This window comes from Trichomycterus rosablanca, chromosome 20, assembly GCF_030014385.1.
Source record: "Trichomycterus rosablanca isolate fTriRos1 chromosome 20, fTriRos1.hap1, whole genome shotgun sequence".
NCBI lineage: Eukaryota > Metazoa > Chordata > Actinopteri > Siluriformes > Trichomycteridae > Trichomycterus > Trichomycterus rosablanca.
In genome coordinates, this window is record NC_086007.1 from 1,597,880 (window position 1) to 1,623,613 (window position 25,734).

A 25,734-nucleotide genomic window follows, 5' to 3' on the forward strand; every position below is an offset into this window, starting at 1 on the left:
ATCGACCAGCCAGCAGAGGTCATGAGAAACCTTAAGGCTGAGAAAATACTTGTCTGTGCGGGCGCCCGGACGGATGGTAGCAAGGCAGAAGTTTGAGATGGCAGCTCTGGTGTACTAATGAGCGTTTATTATCTTTTAACTGAATCTTCGCTAAATAGTGGAAAAGACAGACAGAAGCAACAGAAGCAGTTTTAGGAGTTTGTCTCAGTCGTGGAGAAACCGTGCCGGTATTTAGAAAAATATCAACATTTTTAAAGTGCTGCTTCTGTAGAGCAGGAACAGATCAGATTTTAGAGCTAAATATGATGCAGGATATAAAAAATGTATAAAAAGCTCAGCGCTACACATTACTGCCAGAATAAAGTCCGCTGTGGACTCTCCACGTCCTCCTTATTCCACCCTGGAGTCCAACAGCGGTTCAGCTCTCTCCGTTTGGACCGGGATCCTAATTTCCTTACGTTCTCTTCCAAGTACGATCACTGTTGCTTTCGCCTTCCTGGCAATGCCACGTCTCATCCATCAGATCCTGAGCGCCGCTTTGTGCTGCGATTTACATTTTCATTTTTAACCTGCCCATGTGATGGAGAGTTTGGAATGAATTTCCAGATGGAGTAAAAAATACACAAACACGAGGCCACGGAGTCTTCAGTAATAAAAGTATAAATAAAAATATAATCATAATATTTAAATGATTAATGATCTATCGTCCACAGTGTCGTGATTTCACTCGCCAGTTTAGAATCCTAACGGGAAGATTATTATACTTCTTTAAATTAAACATACCCACTTAGACGTGTCTATCGCCAGTCTATCACAGAGCAAACACACACACACACACACCTAAAGCAATTTTGTATCTCCAGTTTAACTGTACGTGTTTGTACTGTGGGAGGAAACCGGAGCACCCGGAGGAAACCCACACCGATATGGCAAGAACATGCAAACTCCATATAAAAAAGGATCCGGACTGCTTCATCTGGGAATTGAACCCAGGACCTTGTTGCTGTGAAGAGACAGTGCTACCCACCAAGCCACCGTGCCGCCCACCCGACAAACAGTCGCTGGTAAAAGAATCCACGTAATAAAAGCAATGTTTAAGAAAAATTGGCTCTCACACAATCTCCACGTTCCACTTCTGTACAGGCGCCTCGGGCTACTAACCAGGGTCCTTACTGGGGATGTAACGATGCACCACAAGACAGTTAAAAATCGGTGCACATGTGCCACGATTTGAATCGGTTATTCATTTGAGATGAATCGATATTCACTTTAAACAGCAGAGGGCGCTGACACTATTCACCTCGCCTGGTTGACGGCACTTCACAAAGTTGCCAGGTAGGGGATTTTCCAGCCAAATGTATTTATGTGAGGATACTTTCTTTATTTATATTATGTTGGATTTGTTTTAAAATTTCATTTTAGTTTTTTACACAATAAGCATTATTTGGCATACTTTGTACCTATGTCAGAAATAAAAGGACATTTATTATTTAGATAAATAAAAGACAGTATTACAGTATTTTATTGTTTATGCATTTTCTCCCCTTTTCTCCCTCTTTTAGAGCGTCCAATTGCCCGATTGCGTCACGCTTCTTCTCCACCAATGCCGAACCCCGCTCTGATTGAGGAGAACTAAGCTAACCCACGCCCCCTCCGACACGTGGGCAGCAGCCGTATGCATCTTATCACCTACACTTTGACGAGTGCAGTGCAGCTCAGCGTTGTGTACGGAGAGACACACCCTGAGAGAACTCTTTTCCCGTCTCTGTGCGGGCGCCATCAATCAGCCAGCAGAGGTCGTAATTGCATCAGTTATGAGAGAGAGACCCCATCCGGCTTAGTCCCGCCCATATCTGAACAACAGGCCAATCGTTGGTCATGTGGCCGCTCAGCCTTAGACGGCAGGCAGAGCTAAGATTCGATACGATGTATTTGAGATCCCTATTTTCTTTTTTTAAAGAGAAATAATAAGAGGAAAGTTCGTCATCATTTGTCTTTAATTTCATTTTGTTTAAAAAAAAATAGGGGAAAAAAATCGTATCGTGAACCCAGTATCGTTAATCATATTGCATCGTGGGTAGAGTGTATCGTTACATCCCTAGTCCTTACACAGCCACTTTTTAGTCCTGTCTTTTCCCACCCAGCAATTTTAAATGTAGGTCTATGAAGGGAAAATGACTGATTACAATAAGTTCCTAATCCAAGTCTCCCAGCTGAAAAATTAAGACTGAAAGCAATTTTATTATCCAGCATGAATAAATTCACAGATTATTAACCCTTCGTGTGCAGACGTGTCCTTCCTACAGTACATACCCAGTATAAAAAGTGCACTCAGCGTTTGCCTCATCAGTATCGATAATAAAAAGTTTGGTAGAACCAAAACCATTTTGAGGAATTTGGTAGTGTAACGCTGAGCCAGCACTAACTCAGGATGTGAGTGTGCAATAATGCGGTTAAACGTGTTGCAACGTGTGCACACACACTATTGTTCCTTTATTTATATTTAAGCTTTTGGTAAACGCAGATGCATCGGGAGGAAAACTCACACAAAGTCGCTTACGAGCTCCTAATTAAACGTTAGCCTGGACCAGGTTCCTCTGTAAGGTCCTACTGACCGCTCTTACTATATGTAACCATCAGGGTTTGGAGTAGTGACGTGTTAGAGTGGTCTGATGGGTAATTATTGTAATGGAATATAATTGGCATGTCGTTACAACCACATATAATTACAGGATGTGCTGATGGTGATAAAGATGAAACACGCTTTACAGAAGAACGGTCACGCTCTATATGTCAGAAAGCATAGGAATAAAACTCACTTTTACTCGAGTGGCGGTAAATTACGTTAGCCCACTTTCGCTTCCTTAAACTGCTGCTGCAAAGTTGGAGGCTATAATTTTCTTTATATCATTTATTTATTACATCTGTTAGCCACTGTTGTGGCTGAAACACAATTCAGTAAATAGAAGGAACCAGGGGCGGCTCGTTCCTTAGGGCGATCGGGCGACGCACCACCAAATTTTTCCAGGATAAATTAGCAACTTAAGAATTAGGGCCACCCAGACCAAATTTAATCATCAAGCAAGTATCTACAAAGGGGGGGAATATCATATAAGTTACAAGTAAATTACAAGTAATTAATGTCATTTTTAAATTGTGAATTGTGATTGCACTTATTGTATCTCCACAATTGTTTAATTGTACGTCTTTATTTATTGCACATCAGCCCCGATGCCCCCGATCTTTATTCTGGATCTGCTGCACCTAAAATAAAATGCTATCTGATGAAGACTGAATTAAAATGTTAGTGTGAAGCTTTACTTCATCTGATAATTAACGGTAAAGCTGCTCTCTCTCTCTCTCTCTCTCTCTCTCTCTCTCTCTCTCCATGTTTAGAGTTATTTGTGAGGGCAAACTGACAGATGACTTAAGATGTTAATTATTTAAGCTTTAATTTACCCATTGAACGGGTCACCTTGGCCATCATCGCAACAATTGTACATACAGTACCATAACATTAAAACCACCTCTTTGTTTCTATACTCACTGTCCATTTTATCAGCTCCACTTACCATATAGAAGCACTTTGTAGTTCTACAATTACTGACTGTAGTCCATCTGTTTCTCTACATGCTTTGTTACCCCCTTTCATTCTGTTCTTCAATGGTCAGGACCCCCACAGGACCCCCACAGAGCAGGTATTATTTAGGTGGTGGATGATTCTCAGCACTGCAGTGACACTGACATGGTGGTGGTGTGTTAGTGTGTGTTGTGCTGGTATGAGTGGATCAGACACAGCAGCGCTGCTGGAGTTTTTAAACACCTAACTGTCACTGCTGGACTGAGAATAGTCCACCAACCAAAAACATCCAGCCAACAGCGCACCGTGGGCAGCGTCCTGTGACCACTGATGAAGGTCTAGAAGATGAGCGACTCAAACAGCAGCAATAGATGAGCGATCGTCTCTGACTTTACATCTACAAGGTGGACCGACTAGGTAGGAGTGTCTAATAGAGTGGACAGTGAGTGGACACGGTATTTAAAAACTCCAGCAGCGCTGCTGTGTCTGATCCACTCATACCAGCACAACACACACTAACACACCACCACCATGTCAGTGTCACTGCAGTGCTGAGAATCATCCACCACCTAAATAATACCTGCTCTGTGGGGGTCCTGACCATTGAAGAACAGGGTGAAAGGGGGTAACAAAGCATGCAGAGAAACAGATGGACTACAGTCAGTAATTGTAGAACTACAAAGTGCTTTTATATGGTAAGTGGAGCACTTTTACACAAGTGAAGTCTTCATGTGTGGATTTTGGACGGACCCTTTTATTAGAACCTGGTATTTTATGGGGTATGATGCGAAACTCCCTCCGGACAAACACGAGATTTAAGGTGGGCTGTAAACAGCCTGTAAACTGCGTCCTCTTTCTTTGATGGCTTCAGCAGATGCAGGAACCTTCCCCACGGACAAACAAATACAGCTGAGAGCTGTTGGGCTGCAGACACACATCTGGATTAGGACTTAAGTCTCAAACAGCCCAACATCCTGCACCACACAAACACACACACACACACACACACACACACACAGCGCTTTGTGTAGCGCCCCCTCATCTGGATATCCTGTACATAAGGGGGTCTGGGGGGGGGGTTTGTGTGCTGTTTATTCATCTATTGTGTACAGTTCAGTGTGTGTGTGTGTGTGTGTGTGTGTGTGCAGCTCGCTATATGGCAACATCCACACATGGTAATAACAACTGACATGTCGAAGCAAAGCCAGATCAGGGTACAGTCGAGCTAGACAGCTGCTTTGAGCCCCAAAAAACCACAATATATTCATATATTCATTGTCTGTTTTACCACCAATTTATCCTGGTCAGGGTCGCAGTGGGTACAGTTCACTGGGTGAAACATAGAAAACACCCTGGACAGCCCACCAGTCCATCACAGGAAACATTCTAGAATCTCCAGTCGACCTGACTGCACGTCTTTGGAAACCCACGCAGACACGGGGAGAACATGCAAACTCCACACAGAAAGGACCCGGACCGTCCCCCTTGGGAATCGAACCCTGGACCTTCTTGCTGTGAGAGGCGACAGTGCTACCCACCGAGCCACCATGCCTCTGGAGATGAGAGACTGCAGCATGGCAGAACCAGGATTCAAACACACAACCTTCCAAATGATGGCCCAAAGCTCTACCGATCAGGCTATCATGGTGGCACAGTGAGTAGCGCTTTTCTGTGTGGAGTTTGCATGTTCTCCTCGTGTCTGTGTGGGCTTCCTCCAGGTCCTGCGAGTCCAAAGACGTGCAGTCAGGTCAGCTTGAGCTACTAGAATTGACCTCAGTGGGTGTGTGTGACCTGAGATGGACTGGCGACCTGTCCGGGGTGGTTCCTACCTTTCATATAAGGAATCAGACCCACTGCGACCCTGACCAGGATAAAGCAGTGGTAAAACAGACAGTGAATAAATGCAAAAGATTGAATTAGATCTTTGGGATGTCTATCTGAATAGTTGTTGCGTTCACTTGTTGCTTGTGTTGCTCTAGTTTCCGCAGACTCCTCGTGTGTAACAAATAGACGCAGATTTTAATGCCCACGTAAATACTGATAAAATAAATAAATGAATAAACTAAATGTTAACGTTAGTGCATCTCTCTCAAACTACAGCTCGCTCTGCAAGGCAGAAACGGAACCATGATGCCACTGCGCGACCTGCATGTGTCAAAACCAGCTCGGCAGCAGCTGCAGATCTGTTCTGTAGGGATGCGAGCCGCACCGCTGCACGCTATCTAAAGCATGAAGTCACTTCCTGTGCTGAATACCTCGCTGCACCAACGCGGCTACAGAAATAGAAGCGAAAGTACTGAAGTGTAGCTCGGCGCTGAGGTGACCTTCAGCTTAGAAAATGTGCAACACTTCAGAGAGGAGCGATACGGTTCAGTACTGAGAGCGTAAAATGTCCAAACGATCTCGCTAAATAAAAATCAGATCTTTATTAAAAAGAGGGTCGCCTCACAGCAAGAAGGGTCCTGGGTTCGATCCCCAGACAGGGCGGTCCGTGTCCTTTCTGTGTGAAGTTTGCACGTTCTCTCCGTGTCTGTGTGGGTTTCCTCCGGGAGCTCCGGTTTCCTCCCACAGTCCAAAAACAAAACATGCAGTCAGGTTTATTGGAGACACTGAATTGCCCTATAGGTGAATGGGTGTGTGTGTGTGTGTCTGCCCTGTGATGGACTGGCAACCCGTCCAGGGTGTTACTGTGTGCCTTGCGCCCATTGAAAAGCCCCCCTCAACGACCCTGATTGGATAAGTGGTTAAGAAAGTGAGTGAGAGTTATTAGAAAGTAATAATCTAGCTATTGGAGCGTGCATGTACAGTATCTGTGCACTTTTAGTGCAGGTCACAAGCCGGTAAATAGGGAGGTCACAGGTACAGATCAAAAGACAGATTTACACAACGGATCAGTCAAACCCGGATAAATAATGACCGTCTCTAGTACTGTCGGTCAGCAGGGTACCAGTAGGATCTGTTATACTGGAGGAGAAGAAGGAGGAGGAGAGAGGTAAAGAATGTTCTACTGCAGAGAGAGAGAGACAGAAGGGTGGAAAGGTGGAGAGGAAAGGTCAAAGATGAGGTTTATGGATGCGGTGAGGGTGGACATGACCAAGGAGGACGCTCAGGACGGGGCAAGACGGAGACGAATGATCGGCTGTGGTGATCCCTAACACGAGCAGCATTTTTAGAACAACAAAAAGTAAAACTAAAGCTGTTTCATTACCATGTTCACTTAAAATTAGGGATGAAACTGTTGGATCAGAATCAATAAATATCAATAAATGTTTTATCAATAAACACTTCCAATTTTTTCCACTTTCAATCTCAGCACTGCTACCAGTCGACTGGGCGCCTTCTAGCGGGCACAGTTGGCAGTGCCAGCAGCCTCTTGTCTGCTGTGTGAGAAAAGACGGGATTAAAAAGTGGACAGGATCTTCGACGCTGTGTAAGGACCCTGGTTAGTAGCCCGAGTCATATGTGTGAGAGACCGGCCTCACGCCAATCCACCAAAGTACGGGCGAATAAAAGGAGTCGGTGGAGCGCACACACACGAGTTTGGGCGTGTCAGGTGAATATACCCTCCACATACACGTAGCCATGTGAGATAAAACGCAGTTATTGGTGACATGACATATTCCGCTCTCATCTCCTGCTTTATGTTAATGTGTGCATTTGTGACGTCATTGATGAGGTGCATTTGTGAGGTTCATTGTGCCCCACCAGGCTTTCTGTGCCAGGGACTCCACTGAGACAGAGGGGTACAATTCAGCACCAAAACAACCCAACAAAGCAAGAAAATATACAATTCATTTTCTTAACACGACTATTCAGATTTAATTCGGTTCAGCTTGGAATTTCAGCCGACCTCCTCGGGGGGAGGCCGTGTTTCTCATCCTTCAACCTGACGTGATGCGAGAACCAGATGTTATGAGGCCAGAACCTGCTGTATCAGGCTGAGCTCGTCCCTCGTGGAAACGAACCAGCTGGTCCTGATCTAATGGGGTTTGAGAAGAACTCCAGACGTGAGGAGGAGAAAGAGGAACGAAAATGAGCATCGGCAGCGTGAGGAAACTGGAGGTCAGCATTTCGTTCTCTTCTCTGAAGCTTCTTTAAGAGCTTTTGTGCTGGAAAAACCTTTAATGAAACACCTTAACGACTGGATTATGATTTAAAAGGGGTTTAATCAAACTGAGTCTCACTGAGTCTCACATAGAAGCTCTGCAAATGTGATAAGACGGAAAGAAAATAATCCCCCTTTATACTCCCATCTTTGTCCTTGTAGGACAGTGGAGTATTATATAGAGATTTCCTAGCTTGAAACTGGCACTTTTTGTCATGTACGCCACTTTCCAGTAACATTCCACTGTAGCAGTATTCTTGGGATACTGGTATATGACTACTGGCAATCATACCCTAAGCATATCTACACCTACACGTTCTAAGCAGTAATTGATTAAATATTAATGCTTCTAGTGTAAATTAACATTTATCTCCCACAACATCAAGGCTTAAACATCAATGCTTTAGGTATTTACTTTCCAAAAGCATGCAGAGGGTGGATTGATTACTCTAAATTGACCCTTGGTGTGAGTGAGTTGGCGTAGGTGTTCCTGCGTTTCACCCACAACAAGTCCATCACAACCCATGATCCGAGACATTTCTGGTTATTTCCTGTTTGCCCCGGCTTGAATCTGGCAACCCAGGTGATAAAAATGCAGGTAAACGTGCATGTATGGGAAAAAAAAACCCTCTTGCTAAAAGCCCAAAATTTAGACATCAAAGCATTTTTGTCCAAACACGGAGGAGAAATCGACGCCTCACCACTGAAAAGGATAGACAAACATCTCACACATGTGCGACTCTCATCAGAAGGAGGCAGCGAGGGAGCGATAGTTTTACTAAAACAACCTGTCAGGAGTCGTGAGAGATCCTCTCAGGCTCGAATGTGAGCCAAAAATGAGCTCCTATCCTGGAGTGACCTCAACACGAACAAAACCTGGTCGTGCGAGGCTGGTCGCCATTCTATTAACGAGGGAAAGTCGCAGAAAAACTCGGCTATGAATGAACCTGAAATCAAGCTTGGCCACGTTTACTAAAAAACAATCCACAGAACTGAAGAATCTGTTTCAGAAATAGACTTACTATTTGATTCAGTTCTTTTGGAGGCGTTTTAATAAACAGTTGTATTTGTGCATCCTTCCCGTGATTAATAGCACATCGCTTAGCTCCGCTGCACCATTATTCATTCATTTTTTCATTTTATGCATTTTCCCCCAAACCCCCTCCTCAATTTAGTCATATCCAAGTACCCTGATTGTAATTTTCCTCTACCTCTTCAGACCTCCACTCCTGACTGCGGAGGCTCATAACTAACACATGCCCCCTCCGACACGAGTGCAGTACCGACCGCTTCTTATCACCCATGCCAGGTGGGTTCATATGGAGATCCGTATCACACATGGACCATTATTTACATTTACAATTCAGTGTTAAGGGCCTTGCTCAAGGGCCCAACAGTGGCAACCCGGCAGAGGGGTTTGAACCATTGACCTTCTGCTTACTGGTCCAAGAACTTAACCACTAGGCTACAACTGACCAGTCATGCACCAGTCGTGATTATCCTCTGTCTCTGTGCAGCATCATCGATCAGCCAGCAGAGGTCGTAATTGCAGCGGTTATGAGGAACCCCTACGACCCTCCCTCCCTCGGATGAGCCGATGATCGTCCGTATAGGCGCCCGGTTGCCAGTTCTCGCAAGCTTGAGATGTCAGGACTGGCGGACTAGTCAAATATCATAATAATTTTATTGCAGTTTTTGCGCTCCTGGTGCAGCGGTCTATTGCGCTGTCCGGCCAATAGCAAAGCTCAGATTTGACTGGACTGCCTTGCGTCCAGTGTTTTCCAGTGGAACCAGTCCCGCTGCAAAATTGACCAGGATAAAGCGGTTGATAAAAATGCAATAAAAAAAGTTCACACTGGTCACGTGATCCGGTTATTTTGCCTCATGTGAACTCCTGGCTGCGTCCCAAACCACATCCTGTGTGCTATACCATTCTGAGTGCACTAATAAGACTCCCTGGTTAATACTGTCATGTATGAATTAGGACACAGCAGCTACAATCTGAGTTTGCTCCTGAGGGTGGGTGCTGGAGCCTAACCCAGCTTTTCGATGGGCGCAAGGCACACAGTAACACCCTGGACAGGGCACCAGTCCATCGCAGGGCACACACACACACACCCATTTACCTATAGGGCAATTCAGTGTCTCCAGTTAATCTGACTGCATGTTTTTGGACTGTGGGAGGAAACCGGAGCTCCCGGAGGAAACCCACGCAGACACGCGGAGAACATGCAAACTCCACACAGAAAGGACCCGGACCGCCACGCCCCACCCCACCTGGGGATCGAACCCCGGACGTTCTTGCTGTGAGGCGACAGTGCTACCCACCGAGCCAGAATCTAAATCTGTTTTTAACTTTAAGCTAAAATTACCCTACAGATGATTTACCTTCGACATTGTTTGATCAGAATCTGGCAGTACAAGACGAGATGAAACCTAATGACGTAATAAAACCTGCTGGACCACAAGAGGGTCAGAAAAACGAGAAGTGAGAACCTGTGGGACGCACCATTCGAACCGCGACAAACCTCGTTTTAGAAGACGTGTCCTAAAATACGCGGCCGCATCTCTAGCCGAGTTTATCGCGGAAAAATAAACACGGCAGCTGGAAGCGATTTGGTTGTAGAAAAGTCTGTTCACCCAGCGGTCTGTGGCGGTCAGTCTCATAATAAACAGACGACGGATTTGGAAGCAGAAGGGAAGTGCATCAGGCGATCCTCTGAGTCAGGGTGTTTGGAAGGACTGGGACCTAACCGCAGGACAGGCGCTAGGATAAAATGCTAACCCTAGATGCAGCTTTCAGTCTCTGCTACATTCCACAAACTACTGGCATGTTTTAGACCGGTGTGAGAAAAACAAAGTACCTGAAGTAAACGCACGTGTAAAGGATCGTCAGCTATGGGTCAGCTGCTCGATCCACCAGCGTGTAACAATACAGTCATTGAAAAATGAGGTGCAGAGACTGCTGATTAATGACTGGGATTTAAAATGCACTAAATGGCCAAAAGTATTTGGACGCCTGACCATGAGCTTGCTAGACGTCTCATTTCCAAAACGAACAACATTAATACAGAGTGACGTCTATGTGATATTTTCAGCTAGAGCAACAGTTGCTCATCTGAGAAGGCTTCTCACAAGACTTTGAAAGATGTCTGTAGAAATTTGTGCCCATTCATTCAAAAGATAAGTGAGGTTGAGGTCACGGGTCTCGTGTCTCGAGCACAGGGGAGGAACAGGAAAGAGGCCTTCCCTAAACTCACCCTCTTACTCGCTTATCCAGTTAGGGTCAGGGGGGGTGCTGGAGCGTATCCCAGCTTTTCAATGGGCGCAAGGCACAAAGTAACACCCTGGACGGGGTGCCAGTCCATCGCAAGGCAGATACACACACACATTCACCTACAGGGCAATTCAGTGTCTCCAATTAACCTGGCTGCATATTTTTGGACTGTGGGAAGAAACCCACACAGACAAGGGGAGAACATGCAAACTCTGCACAGAAAGGACCCGGACCTTCTTGCTGTGAGGCGACAGTGCTACCCACCGAGCCACCGTGCCGCCCTCCTTCCCTGAACTGTTGCTGCAAACTTGGAGGCATATAATTTCCCTTTTATAACTGATTTATTGCCTGTTAGCAATTGTTGTGGGTTAAACACATGAATTCAATCATTACAAGGGGCGTCCCAGTACTTTTGTCCATGTAGTGTACTCTATTTTAATGGCTGGTATCAATCAAAGGATAGAAAAGCTTAATTCAAAGGGGTGGGAACTGGGAATGACTAAACTGTCAGTAAAATGGAGTGAAAATTAAAAAAAACCCAATATGAAACGAGTTAAACGACATTGTGCATCGTTCATTATCTAACCAAATTATGGAAATTATGGACATAATAAAGAACAGATCACATTCTTGACTAGATCTGAATCAGAAGAGCCGCTCGGACTGTAAAACACATGTAAAAAACATGTAAAACGCTGTAAAATGGAGCACAGCTGATACACGATGACAGATCTTGACATCATCCAGGAGTGGTTCAGCACTGCTTCATCAGTAAAGCATTTCATTCTCCTCTTATAATTCACTGTGATTCCTACCATGTGCTGCTCTGGCTCGGGCTACGGAGTTTTCTGCTTTACTGGGCGACGCCCTAGCGGGTTTGGCTCTGAGTCCTAATCTGTAACTGTTAAAGTCTACACAGAATAACCCAAATGTTGGTTTTTAGGTCCTAGATCTAGCAAAAGTGCACATTTACAAACAAGCAGCTTAATAATTATTTCTTTTCTAACTAATCACATCATCCTGGCCTGGATCACAGTGGGGTCAGTGCCGCCTGAAGTCGCCACACTCACCCAATCACTCGGTCAGACAGCTGAAGTAGCCAATCATGATGTATATTTTAGAGAGGTGGGAGGAAATCAAAGTACCAGGATGGAACCCACATGGACGTACTATAGAAAGAACACGATGGTGAGATTTGAACCCATTCACCTCTCTAAAAATAGTGATAATAATCATTACTTTCTGAAGATGATGGATAAGTGGGTAGCACTGTCGCCTCACAGCAAGAAGGTCCTGGGTTCCATCCCCAGGTGGGGCGGTCCGGGTCCTTTCTGTGTGGAGTTTGCATGTTCTCCCCGTGTCTGCGTGGGTTTCCTCCGGGAGCTCCGGTTTCCTCCCACAGTCCAAAGACGTGCAGTCCGGTTAATTGGAGACACTGAATTACCTTATAGGTACCCGGCCGCTAGGATGCATAAACCAGTGCACTGTAGTGCAGGTCCCGGATAAATAGGGAGGGTTGTGTCAGGAAGGGCATCCGGCGTAAAAACTGTACCAAATCAATAATGTGGATCACGATCCGCCGGCAACCAGAGGAAATAGATGGATGGATGGATGGATGGATGGATAGATGGATGGCTGGATGGGTGGATGGATGGACAGACAGACAGACAGACAGACAGACAGACAGACAGACAGACAGACAGACAGACAGACAGATGATAAGCAAAGATGGCACAATGCAAACGGGCAAACAGGTTCTTCTGGCATCCACCTAACCCAGCTTTGTCCTAAAGACGTTCCACTACTCTCAGGAATGTGTTTTTGCTTGTTTGAGTGATTTTAAATGCTCCGGAGTCCAACTGTGATGTACTTTACACCACTCCAGTAGACACCTGGCTTTGTACACGATGAACTCGGCATTTCACTAACGTTGCTTTTGGAGGCGGTTCAGGACTAAGAACATAAATAAAGTGTGTTGCGATTGAGCACAGATTATTTTTTTCCACGTGCTATTTGCTTCCTCAAGTTCCTGTTCTGTCAGCCTGTGTGGTTCACCACTTTGGGTCATACGCTGCTCACAGTAAGGTGGCATCTTATGACAATACAGGGTTGAAAATGACCGAGCTCTCTGCTCCTTCACAACATTCTCCTGCGCCTTACTGAACAGTTACACCGCAGTAAAAGAAGGAAACAGGCACTGCAGCGATCAAGCTGAACAATCCAGATGGGTGAAGAACAGAATGGGCTTCCTCTTTTATCCGCTACTTCCTCCAAATCAGCAAACAATCTCCCACAACAGCTGCTCCCAAAAACAGGAAGGAAACACGTTTTCCCCCGAGGTGCGATGCTGGCTCTATAATTCTCCTAACCATGATGGTCCTCGCTCCAAAGTTCTCCTCACCGTGCTGACCCTCGCTCTTGAGTGTTGAAAGGTGCACATGAATTTGAATGAACTGAAACAGTTTAATCATACAATAATGTACCAAAATATTACAACCGCCTATCAAAAAAGTGCATGTGAGGATGAGGGATCAATTAGATGTCGGGCTGATTGAGGTTCCACGTAGTTCACGTACTGAATGCAGCAGATCTGATCAGCATAGAAACCTTAGGGACTTTGATAAAGACCAGATCGTTATGGCCAGACGACTGGGTTGCAGTATCTACAAAACAGCACAGGCAGTTGTGGTTGTTGTTGGGCGGCCAGGACTCATTGATGCCAGAGGACGTGAAGGCTGTGGTGTCTGGTACGGACCAACAACCGATCTATTTAGGGTCAAACTGCAGATCATTTTAATCCTAATGACAAGGTTAATACATCACAGCACTCAAGAGCATCAAACCCATGTGTTCAGGGATGTGTAGTGACAGGCCAGTCAAAGTTCCCATGCTAACTCCTGTCCACCATCGAAATGGACATAGGAGCAACAGAGCAGGGCAGACTGGTCCAACAGTCTTTCTTGCAATGCTCCAAAGTCCAGTTTTGTGTGCCCATTCTAGTTGCTTTGCCAGGCACACATGCAGCAAGACAATCCACCTTGCACTTAACAGGAGTTGAAGGTCCTGGAACAAGATGCCACAGAACTACTTCAGATGTCCTGTGACGTCCATGTCATGCCAGGACACTGGCGGGTGGTCTGGATGTTCTGGCTTACTGGTGTAAAGTTTGTAATAGTGAATGATAAATGACAGAAAAAGTGAGTTTGTGGATCATCAAGGGGTCCTAATACCACATGAAACAGACACAAACGGATTGTGGTTCAATCAAAGCTAAATGTAAAAAATATCATTTAAATTCATTTTCAATACATAGCGATTAATATTTGATTCGAGACCAGAGCGATGGATGGATGGACGGACGGACGGACGGACAGACAGACAGATAGAACTTGTAAAGCTTGTTGGTTACCACTTATCCATCCACTAATGAAAGTCGTCTATCAGTTAAAACAATTTGACAACATTTTCACCTTCAAATATTTCACAAGGTTTTCAGACATGTAAAACTAACAGTTCTTTCAAACATTAACATGTTAAACTCCAACATTTTTGTTCATTTCATTTACTTAATAAATGATCATCGTCCACTAGGAAACACTGGGCGCAAGGCAGGAACACCCCCACCCAAAGACAATCATGTCTGTGTGGACGCCCTGTGACACCACCACTGCCTACATCCCCAAATTAATTAATCTAAGGTGTGTTCAGTCATTTTTCTTGAATTTCATACTATATTCCTCATTACACGTGTCAAAAAAAGCTTTATAACTATATACAACTATTTAAAGACCAAAGAAGATCAAGAGGTGCTGGCTGTCATGGACTTTCCTCCCTCCACAGTCTCCACATGGACTTTCCTCCCTCCTTTTTGTCATTTTTCACTAAATGAATTATGGTGGGTTTATCATATATGTAACAAAAAGACTGTGATGGACTTTTGGCCCCAGATGTATCCTACATGTGTGTGTAAACTTCATAATTCTATTATTATTCTATTATTTGAAGTGCATCCTAATGCCATTAATCACCACAGCAAACCCACTGGGTTTCTCAGTAAGACTGTAGTGGCTTTTCTTTAGGCTGGCACTTCATGGGCACCCAAACCCAGAGTAAAACAGTAAGTGAAAACAGATGACAAGTAAATAGAAAGTCATGCCAGTCTCCTTCACCCTTATGCCCCTCACATTCCTCCAGCCAGAAAACAGTGCCTACCTCTGATGTAGTTACATTTAGCCTCATCTAAAAGACTGGATGTAGAAGATCCCATGATGAAGAACTTTGTCTGTTTTAATCCCCTTTGTTGTAGTTAAAGTGGATTTAATCCCACAGAGCTCATCCGCGGCTCTTCACTGTCAAACACCGAGCAGCAGGACGGGCGAGTTGGGCTGATCGGATCTTCTTAAACGACTCTTTTAGGTGAATCGATTCGCAGAAGTTGGACGATTCAAGCTGTGTGTGTTTTTTTAATTCCAAACTTTTTACTCGCACCGCAGCGCCTCCTGTCCTCACCCCTACTAGCAATCAACTTCAAATCCAGCATGATTCAATTATCTACATAACATGGCCAACAGTATTTAGACATCCCAAACCATGCGTATTAAAATTGTAAATTTTCTTTTCCTTTCGACTTTGTCTCTAATTTGAAGGTCACAGTGACCAAGAAAAACTCCCTAAAAATGATAAAGGTAGAAACCTTGAGAGGAATAAGACTCCTTGGGAAGCCTGGAAAAAATTTGAAAATATTAGAATAAATAAACAAGAAGAAAAACTAATACAATGTGTAATGAAAGTAACTAGAGCTTATCATCCTTCTGCGGCACGGTGGCTCGGTGGGTAACACTGTCGCCTCACAGCCTCCTGGGTTCGATCCCGGGTCCTTTTTGTGTAGAGTTTGCATGTTTGCATGTTCTCCCCGTGTACCCGATTTCCTTCGGGTGCTCCGGTTTCCTTCCACAGTCCAAAGACATGCAAGTGAGGTGAACTGGAGACACTAAATTGTCCAAGACGGTGTCATAACCTTGTGAACTGATGAAGCCGGCGGCACGGTGGCTAAGTGGGTAGCACTGTCGCCTCACAGCACCGGTTTCCTCCCACAGTCCAAATACGTGCAAGGGAGGTAAATTGGAAACACTAAATTGTCCATGACTGTGTTTGATATAACCTTGTGTGATAAGTAACTATCGTTCCTGTCATGAATGTAACCAAAGTGTAAAACATGACGTTAAAATCCTTATAAACAGACAAACACATCATCCTTCACTAATGTTGGAAAGTAATTCCTGGTTTATGGTCATTCAGACATGTTAATCATAATGTAATAATAATAATAATAGAAGGCAAATTTATTCAGTATTAAATAATTCATAGATACTGTTATACTTCAACAAGACTTCATAGAATAGTTTTATTTGTCAATGTGACTAGCAGATATTTATTTATTTATTTTTCTGTCTCAATCATCGATGCCTATGTATACCTGCCTACATTTTTTTTATTTCTTGATTTGTTGTTGTTGTTATTACCTTCTTGTTTTCTGAATACCATAATCATATCAAAAACCTAATACAAATTTAATTTAATTCTAAAAAAAATAAAAAAATAAAAATAAATAATATTAGTAGAATTTTCATTAAATAAATCCATATTCTGTATGTATAAAAAGACATGAAATAATAACAAAAATACTTAAATTAGGAAATTACAAGGCATGTAGAATTGTATTAATCAAAAAAGCAAGCTGAATAATGTAGTTTGTACATCGTGTTTTGAAGTGAAGTGTTTTTTGGGGGTTAGCCACTATATCCGATAGTGCAAAGCCTTGAAGAAGGAGCAAACAACAAATCATTATCAGAGAATGTTTCTATAAGACAAGGTCGAGGTTTTGATTTGACTTGGTACCTGATTTTAAAAGTAAAAAAAACCATACTTGCCTAAACAGAACCGCCTAGCCGCTACATGGTTGTGACTACATTTCCCAGACTCCTTTGCGCGGCTGTAAAAATCCGCCATATTGAGTTTTACAGAGCTGAAAAGGGACCGTATACACAACACAGACACGGGTGAGTGTAAACAACATCTATTCTATTCAATGTTTACGATTTTCAGCGGTTATAAATAATAAAATGCATTAATAGAGGCTCATTGATTACATACATGCTGATAACAACTCAGAAATCGTGTTTTAATTGTTTATTTAGCCGGAATTTGTGCGTTAGCTTGTGAGTTAGCCTCCGTCGTTGCTAAACTGCGATTTTTTTTCTGACAGCGCACAAGATAAAAACGCATCATGCTTATTCTTCTAATTTAATATATATATTAATATATTCATGCACATTTACACATAGTACATGTATTTATGCAAATCAGTGCTGTATGTTTAATAAAATACAGAACTGCGTTTAACACAGTAGAAGTAGAATGGTTCATTTATTATTTTATTATTGTTTTTGTAATGTATAATTAATTAATTAATATTAAAAATATCAACATTATTTATAGCTTTATATTAGTTAAGTTAATTTAGTATGGCAGCAAAACAAAAATACATTAAAGACTGGCATAAATGACAATAATCACAAGATTATTATTATACTGCATTTAAACTTACAGCATTTGGCAAAAATTTGTATTCAAATCGACTTACGGTTGTAACCTGAAACAATTTAAGCAACCGAGGGCCGAGGGCCGATCAGGGGCCCAACAAGTGGCATCTTGGTGGCAGCAGCAACCTTCTGATTACTAATCCTAACAACATTAGACATCTTCAGTGTTGGCATTTTGCAGATGTGTATCATCTAAGGGGTTAAGGGCTGTACTTTACTAGTACTAGTACTGTTCTTCTGTGATCCATTAAACCCTGATTCACCTGTAAATCTGCCAAATGAATTAAGGAATCATTACGCTGTAAAATGTTTCACTACCCAAAAATATGACTGGTGCTTTACACCATCGCAACCAACACTTTGGAATATGTAAAACATATATGTAAATATTAAAAGGAACCAGAAAAACAACCCAGTCACTAGTGATTAATCAATGTAGTTGTTTACTGAACATTGTTACAACCAGTCTCGGCACAACCCTGATCATTACCATATCTGATTTGTACTTGATTATAATATGCTAACTGCTGTAATGTGTAAATGTTGTGTACCAGCACATTATAGTCTAGTGATACTTTGGTTCTATTGATTTCGGAGCACTGGTCAGAATCAGTACATTGTTGAATAATGTGGCTGCTCTGCTCCATCAGGGAGGTGATTCTTCTCTACACCAGCGTGGTAAGATGACTCAGGCAGTTCAGACTAACGGGGTTCAACCCCTCAGCAAGACCTGGGAGCTGAGCCTCTACGAGCTACAGAGAACCCCACAGGTAAGAGTTCTTCTCTTAGTAAAGTCTACTGAGCGAGATTTTTGTTTGAATGACGTCTTGATCAGTTGAATGATGCAGCAAATAAAAGAAAACAAATTAATGTGGTATTTTAGAGTGGCAGGATATTTTTTAATACTGCATGTCACAATTCAACCCCTACATACTACTGTTAATATTAAAGCCTACTGCTAGTCGATGGGACCTAATGTTGGGTTACAACTCAATAATCAGCCTTTATCTGCTTGAGTTGTGCATTTCCAAGCTTGGTTAGGGAACCAGTCATCAAAATATCCTGGAGTGGAACTATTCAGTCCACCTATGCCGAGATCTAAAGAAAGCAGTTCCGGCAAGAAAAGCCATCGGACCTCAACACGGTGGACGCTTTTGCACCAGGAGAATGTGACCAAGCGGCCAGGAAAACACCACACTGTTTGAGTTGGTAGAACATGCATAGACAAACCCAGAAATACTAGTTTATTCCACAATTCTCAGGTTTATCTAATTGGCTGATGCATGATTTTATTGGCTGTGTGTGTTGGAATTAGTCACACTGATGCTTGGAGAGACGGTTAGCCTGGTAATGTCGTCCAGATGATGATCGTCCAAACTGTTCTGTTTATTTTGATAAATGATTATTCACACTTCTGTCAGGAGGCCATCACGGACGGGCTGGAGATCGCCGTGTCCCCTCGTAGCTTACACAGTGAGCTAATGTGCCCCATTTGCCTGGACATGCTGAAGAACACCATGACCACCAAGGAGTGCCTGCACCGCTTCTGTGCAGACTGCATCATCACAGCGCTCAGATCCGGGTGAGTCACGTAGCTTATCCCACATGGTAGCCTACACACTCGGTACTTTACAGTGCACGGTGTGTGTAGCCTATCATTTAGTCCTTCATCAATGTCGCTTTAATCCTGAGCATAGGACCATCACTGTTAGTTTAATGTATTTTTTGTGTATGTATGGTTTGAAGGGGTAATGAAGGTCCTTGCTGAGTCTGGTTCCTCTCAAGGTTCCTTGATGTAATTTTTCTTGCCTCTGTCGCCCCTGTCGGCTTTTGGTATGTTGGTCCTGGATTCTGTGAAGTTGCTTAAAGACAATGTCTAGTGTAAAAAGTGCTATACAAATACATTTGACTTGACTTGAGACTAAAGATCGTAAAAACATATTGCTATAAATAATGGCCGGGTGTCCCAACAGGCACAGTTGGCCGTGTCTGAGGGAGGAAGGGAGGTCGATGGGAATTCTTTCTGCTAATACAAATGCAATCTCTCCTCGCTAGTTGAGGCATCTGTACGAGGAATAGAAAACTCACAAAGCAGCATAGAGTGTCTCTTCGTTTGTAGTTCTGCTTTTTGTCAGAATCCGCCTCTGGTGGGTGAAAAGAAGTGGCTAGTGATAGTGATAGTCTAAGGCTCTTCTCGGTCCAAGCAGTCATGGAATTGGAAATGACTAGTATAGGGTGGAAATAGTTTTCCGACACCGAAAGGGTCTGATGTTTAACACCTACAATAATAGTTTAAGAGGTGTGTCTGGGTGCATCACATGCATTTGGTTTGATGGTTAAATTTCTGCACAAACATGATAAAGAAAGAAAACAAACCAGTCCTGAAGGTCCCTCATTCACATGTTCAGTTTGTGTCTAATTCAACCCGTCGCCTGCTTTCCGACAGGAACAAGGAGTGTCCGACGTGCAGGAAGAAGCTGGTGTCCAAGCGCTCGCTTCGTCCCGACCCCAACTTCGACGCCCTGATCAGCAAAATCTACCCGAGCAGAGACGAGTACGAGGCGCATCAAGAGCGCGTCCTGGCCCGGATCAGCAAGCACAACAATCAGCAGGCTCTGAGCCACAGCATTGAGGAAGGCCTGAAGATTCAGGCCCAGCAGAGGTAACTATACCACCTTCCTCCCTGTATTATCACACCCACACATGCTTTATTTATTAGTTCATAAGGGGGCAGGGGTAGCTTAGTGGTTAAGGTACAGGACTAGTAATCAGAAGGTTGCTGGTTAATTGCTTGCAGTGTGAACTCTCAATTGTAAGTCGCTTTGGATAAAGGCGTCTGCTAAAAATGTAAATTACTAACCTTTCCCATCCTGGTCAGGGTCGCAGTGGAACCAGTGCCACCTGGTAATACTGGGTACAAGGCAGGCCCTGAAAAGGAACTCCAGTTGCCTGTAGAGTTCTGTGCTCAACCCCATTAAAACAGCAGTAGCTCACAGGTTAAGGTATTAGACTAGCAATCCAAAGGTTGCCGGTTCAAGCCCCACTATTGCCATGTTGCACGGCCCTAAGCCCCCAATTGCTCGAATTGTGTTCAGTCGCTTTGTATAAGAGGCTCCATACTAGGGGCAGTTGTAGCCCAGTGGTTAAGGTAATGGAAAGGTCGCTGGTTCAAGCCCCACCATTGCCAGGTGGCCACTGTTGGGCCCTTAAGCAAGGCCCTTAAATGCTTAGGTAATATACTGTCACAGTACTGTAAGTCGGGTTGGAACGTGGATTGTGAGCCAGGCCTGAGCAGCAGTTCCTGACCTGACAAATGTGAAAAAGGTTTTGATTGAATGGGCATAAATTCCCACAGACACACTGCAAAATCCTGGGAAAGAGTTCCCTTCCCTAAAGAGTGAGGGGTGTGGTCTTTATTCAGGTGTACACATACTTTTTGTTTGGTTCCCTGGTTTGTCCATTTTTCTATTGCTCTGTGTCCGCTGAGATCTGGGTTAGACAGCCGGACATCCACACAGACATGATTGGCATGATTGGTATTAGGGTGGTGGGTGAAGCCCTGCGATGGATTTCCCGCCCTGTCCAGGGTATTCCTGCCTCGCGGTGAAACCGGACCTGCTGTGACCCCCGACCAGGATGAAGCATTTAATGGAAACAAAAGATGCGATCTGTTCTTATCTTATATGTACATGTCGTGCATTTCCAGACTGCAGCGAGGAAAGAAGCACCTGATCGAGAACGGCAGCGGTGCGGAGGACAACGGCGACAGCTCGCACTGCAGTAACGCCTCGGTGCACAGTAACCAGGAGGCAGGACCCAGCATCAAACGCACGAAGACCTCGGACGACTCGGGCCTGGACATGGACAACACCACGGAAAACGGGGGCGCCGACACGGCCCTGGACGGAGCCAGCGAGATCGAGCTGGTCTTCAGGCCTCATCCCACTCTCATGGAGAAAGAGGACGCCGCCCAGACCAGGTCGGATTTAATTTCGTGTCAGGATACACGAAATGGCCAAAAGTATGTGGACACCCCTCCTATATAACAATCATATAACAATTGCTAACATGTGTATAAAAATGATAAGATGACATGCTTTTAACATTGTCAACAGTTTGGGGAAGTCCCCGATCACTAATCTTTGAGTCTCTATAAAGACGTGGTTTGATTAGCTGTGTGCACTGGTCTCTGGGAATGCAATGGGCACAAATTCACACAGTCACACTCCAAAGTCTTGTTTGGAATGGGATGTAATACAAGCTCACGATCAGGTGTCCACATACATTTGGCCGTATAGTGTATATTAGTGTTGTTTTTTTTTATATTCATACATACTTTCCTATCATTGAGGGTTAATTGATCCGTGTTAATGGCGTGTGATTGTTTCCCCCTCGTTCAGATACATCAAGACTTCAGGCAACGCCACAGTGGATCACCTCTCCAAATACCTGGCCGTCAGACTAGCTCTGGAGGAACTGCGCAAGAACGGAGAGGCCAGTCCCATCAACGTGGAGGCCGCCAGCGAGAAACAGTACACCATCTACATTCCCACAGCCAGCAACCAGTTCACAGTGAGTTCGGCCACCTTTAACGTCAGATTCTTTTCCTCGGGGTTTCAGAAATGGCATGTCGATTTATTAGGATCTCACTATATATTTATATATTTAAATATTTATTATTTATACGGGACTCCACCAGCAGGGCTTTGTATAGTGAATATAAGCTGCCAGCTTTTCTGTTTACTGCAAATCAGAACTGAATAGTTCAGAATTCTCAAAGTATACCTGAAAATATAATATAAATATGCATTAAAATATTTTTATTTTATTTTCCTTCAGTCTTTGATCGATAGTGAACAGAGAAAAGAGATTATTAGAGCTGAATTTGGCATTTATGGATGAAAGCTGAAGGCTAAAACTTGAATTCGTCAAGTTCAAACACTCCCTGAACTCGAGATAGTGGTGGTGGGCTAGCCTGTTAGACCTCTGCGCCAACGAGCGAGCCTTTAATTTGAGCTGGCATTTAAAGCGCATGGTTCTTCACAAGGTTTGCTGATATATTACCAGATGCAGCATCTTGGCAGTCAAAACACATCTCGAATTTTAATATAAATTGGGAAAGCAAAACCTCCCGTCTTCCCATTTCAAAAGGAAATGCATCAGCGTCCATGTCTGGCTCAGTAGGGTAGACGAACCTGGCTCTTGTGTCAGCGTGCAGCTACAGCTCAGTCGCAAATTATGAGCTCGATTATTGTTCATTGTTTCTCAGTGCGAGTCTGTTCTGTGTCTCTGCCTCTCTCAGGTCCTGAACGGATCATTTTCTCTGGAGCTGGTGAGCGAAAAATACTGGAAGGTCAACAAACCCATGGAGCTGTACTTCGCCCCGACCAAGGAGCACAAATGAATCCACGGCGATTCTTATGAAGCTCTGGAATGGACTGATGGCTCTCTCTCTCTCTCTCTCTTTCTCTCTATCTCTATCAGGAGTGTACTAGTTATGGAGCTTTTGCTCCCTAATAACTGTGGCTGCTTTTTTTTAAGTGTCTTTTTTGTAGATGAACGGGCCCGGGGGGGGGGGTTATTTGGGGCAGTGGTATACTGATATTTAATGCTTTTTCCCACGTTTAGGTATAGAATCCCATGTTAAGCAGCAGTTTGTTTTTGGACAGGCGTCTGATGTCACTTTTGCCATGCTGGTGATTGAATTTATTAATATGATCACATGACACCAGTGAAATCTACTGAGCTGTGTGTTTTTTCCCCACCCAAAACATACTGGATCTACATTTTGCCAGCACATACAAGTCACTGTTGAAGCCAATATGAAGACTGTACGGTCCACGTCACTTGTTTCACTTGTTTCACTTGTTTAACCAGCCATTCTGTTCTTTGACCTTGTACATACAGCATCCTGGCAGCCTATCACAGTAGGCATCAATTGTTTTGCTCACCACCAGTAGCTCTCAGATCACAGGAACAGCAGCAGCAGATCTTTTGCATTAGGCGCATCTCATATTTCATATAGAAATTCCATTTGTAGAGCATGAAGTATTTTTAGTTCAACATTGTTTGCATATATATGAGTTCATGATGTTGTTTGGGGGACGAATGTGTACCAGGTTTGTTTGGAAAATAAAAAAAATAACACATGCAAGTGATGAACCGAGAGCTTTTCATTCCAGTACGTGTGGATGTTGTTGCACTTCACTTTACACCTGAGCCCAAGTCAGTCCATATCAGATCAGGTATGCAGAACAGAATGAGCCACTGTGGTGACCCCATAAATAAGGGAGCAGCCGTAAAAAGAGGGTGTTACCATGTCCAAACTTGTACACATGCCACAAATACTAACTTGTGTTCACAGTAAACGTGACTGCATTTAGATCTTTTTAAATAGTTTGCTGCATATCTCGTGTTCTTTTGTCTTAACAAGCAACAAAACTTGGTGTCCAATTTTTACACACACACACACACACACACACACACATTCACAACATGCAGTAGGTGGATTTGCTGCTCCAAACGACCTCCTGGCTTTATCACGTGATCTACTCCTACCCAACATCAAGGCTTTATTCTTGTAACTTTACGACTTTATTCTTAAAGTCAAATATAAAAAAAAACAAAAAGTAAAAGTGGAACTAAAACTACTAATATATAATAATACTGTATAATATACTAATATATAATATACAGCAAACGCTAGCTAGTTGTGCTGTTTACGGTGCCAATTAAGACGTGGATTTACCCACATATAAACAGCACGTTAGGAGTTAATTAGAACATTTTAATATTTTACCTGACGATCTTAAATCGCTTAACTGTATTTTTTACATGAGTAAATAAAATCTGAGATTAGCGTCGATTAGTTTGTGGACTAACGTCGGGTTGCCAGATACTCAATAGAGATATGGTCGGGTTGCCAGATTGTGTTCTTTACAATGTCGGATTCGGGTATCTATTCTTTATGCAGGTGGGTAGGGTTGCCAGATTGTGCTATTTATGGCGATTATGGTCGGGTTGCCAGATTATGTTATTTATAATGCCAGATTCGGACGTTTGTTCTTTTCGCAGGTGGGTAGGGTCATGGCTGGATTACTGACCGGGCCAGTGGGGCCAGCGCCCAGGGGCCCTTGAGGTCAGGGGGCCCAAAACATTTTGCGATGCCTATCAACATTTATGATACAATATATTTTTATTTCCGAGGGCCCTCCATTTTAAGGATCCTCTGACTATTGGGGACTTTGACCCCAGGGCCTCTTTTGGGGGCCCTAGCCATGCTTTTGGGCCCCTTATGAAAATGGATGAGGCGTTGTGGCACTGCTCTGACTTCGACTTCTGGCTATTAGGGGTCCTAGGAAAGAGGGGGGAATATTTTTAGAGGGCCCTGGTTATGAGAGCCCCTACCAGGGGGCCCTAGAGAAGAGCAGGGCATACCATTAGAGGGCCCTTGATCACGAGGGCCCCTGCTATGGGGCCCTTGACTTCCATGGATGTCGTTTACCATGGCTCCTTGACTTTTTTTGGGGGGTGGGGCCCTGGGCAACTCTTTGCCCAGGGGCCCAGACTATCCTTAATCCGTCCTTGGGTAGGGTTGCCAGATTGTAATCTTCACAGAGTTATGGTATGCGTTTAAAGCAAGAACTGTCTGTGCCCTACCTGATGTGCTACTGTCTCCAGGTGAACAAAAGTACCTGTGAAAGCAGGAGGAGTACCTGAAGCTGAGGCTGTGACGTTGAAAGCAAATATAAATATTGATAATGATGCATTTAATGATAGTTCTTCAATGTTCCTCACGGCACCAGTTGGGGTTTAAATATGGCGCTTGTGGTCGGTCAAGCTAGTGGTTATGTTTAACCAATCAACGCTCTGCATCGTTTCTTGCCCCGCCCATACGACCCACTCCGGGACACTTGGACCCTGATCAAGAAAAATAATTCAACAAATATAACACAAACAACCACAAAATGTGGGACCTTTAATTTAAACGTAGCGTACTATGTGGCATCATGCAGTGGAAGCAGGACAGTGGAGTAAGGTTGCCAGATTGAATAGTTCACAGCTGTAGGCTACAGTGTAATAGTTTTTTTACCTCAAACAAGCTAAATTGGAATTTAGGTACACAGAGCAGGGTGAAGAACTTTTCCCCCTAAATCCAGAAGGAATCCTC

At 43.8% G+C, this 25,734-nt stretch overlaps 2 protein-coding genes across 2 annotated transcripts in view; one reads left to right on the top strand and one right to left on the bottom strand.

Moving 5' to 3' along the window:
* The window catches only part of niban1b (niban apoptosis regulator 1b), a 32,058-nt gene extending 16,746 nt beyond the window's left edge, over window positions 1-15,312 (bottom strand). The window contains exon 1 of the mRNA XM_063016592.1: window positions 15,175-15,312. Within this exon, the coding sequence (XP_062872662.1) occupies window positions 15,175-15,229 (55 nt within the window). The 5' untranslated portion in view covers window positions 15,230-15,312. The remainder of the gene's footprint in view (window positions 1-15,174) is intronic.
* A 1,669-nt stretch (window positions 15,313-16,981) lies between these two features.
* Window positions 16,982-23,718, top strand: rnf2 (ring finger protein 2). The gene is made up of 7 exons (XM_063016414.1): window positions 16,982-17,021; window positions 18,215-18,334; window positions 18,986-19,146; window positions 20,011-20,226; window positions 21,271-21,543; window positions 21,965-22,136; window positions 22,867-23,718. The coding sequence occupies exons 2-7, from the start codon at window positions 18,248-18,250 to the stop codon at window positions 22,966-22,968; spliced, it is 1,011 nt and encodes a 336-aa protein (XP_062872484.1). The 5' UTR covers window positions 16,982-17,021; window positions 18,215-18,247; the 3' UTR covers window positions 22,969-23,718.
* The last annotated feature ends 2,016 nt before the right edge of the window (window positions 23,719-25,734 follow it).

What these genes read in the sequence shown, in the direction of transcription:
- rnf2 (XM_063016414.1), top strand. Translation starts at nt 18,248, where the DNA reads ATGACTCAGGCAGTTCAGACTAACGGGGTTCAACCCCTCAGCAAGACC. An exon ending in AAGATTCAGGCCCAGCAGAG is followed by an intron (nt 20,227 to 21,270) that starts GTAACTATACCA and finishes GTGCATTTCCAG; the next exon opens with ACTGCAGCGAGGAAAGAAGC. An exon ending in GAGGACGCCGCCCAGACCAG is followed by an intron (nt 21,544 to 21,964) that starts GTCGGATTTAAT and finishes CCCCTCGTTCAG; the next exon opens with ATACATCAAGACTTCAGGCA.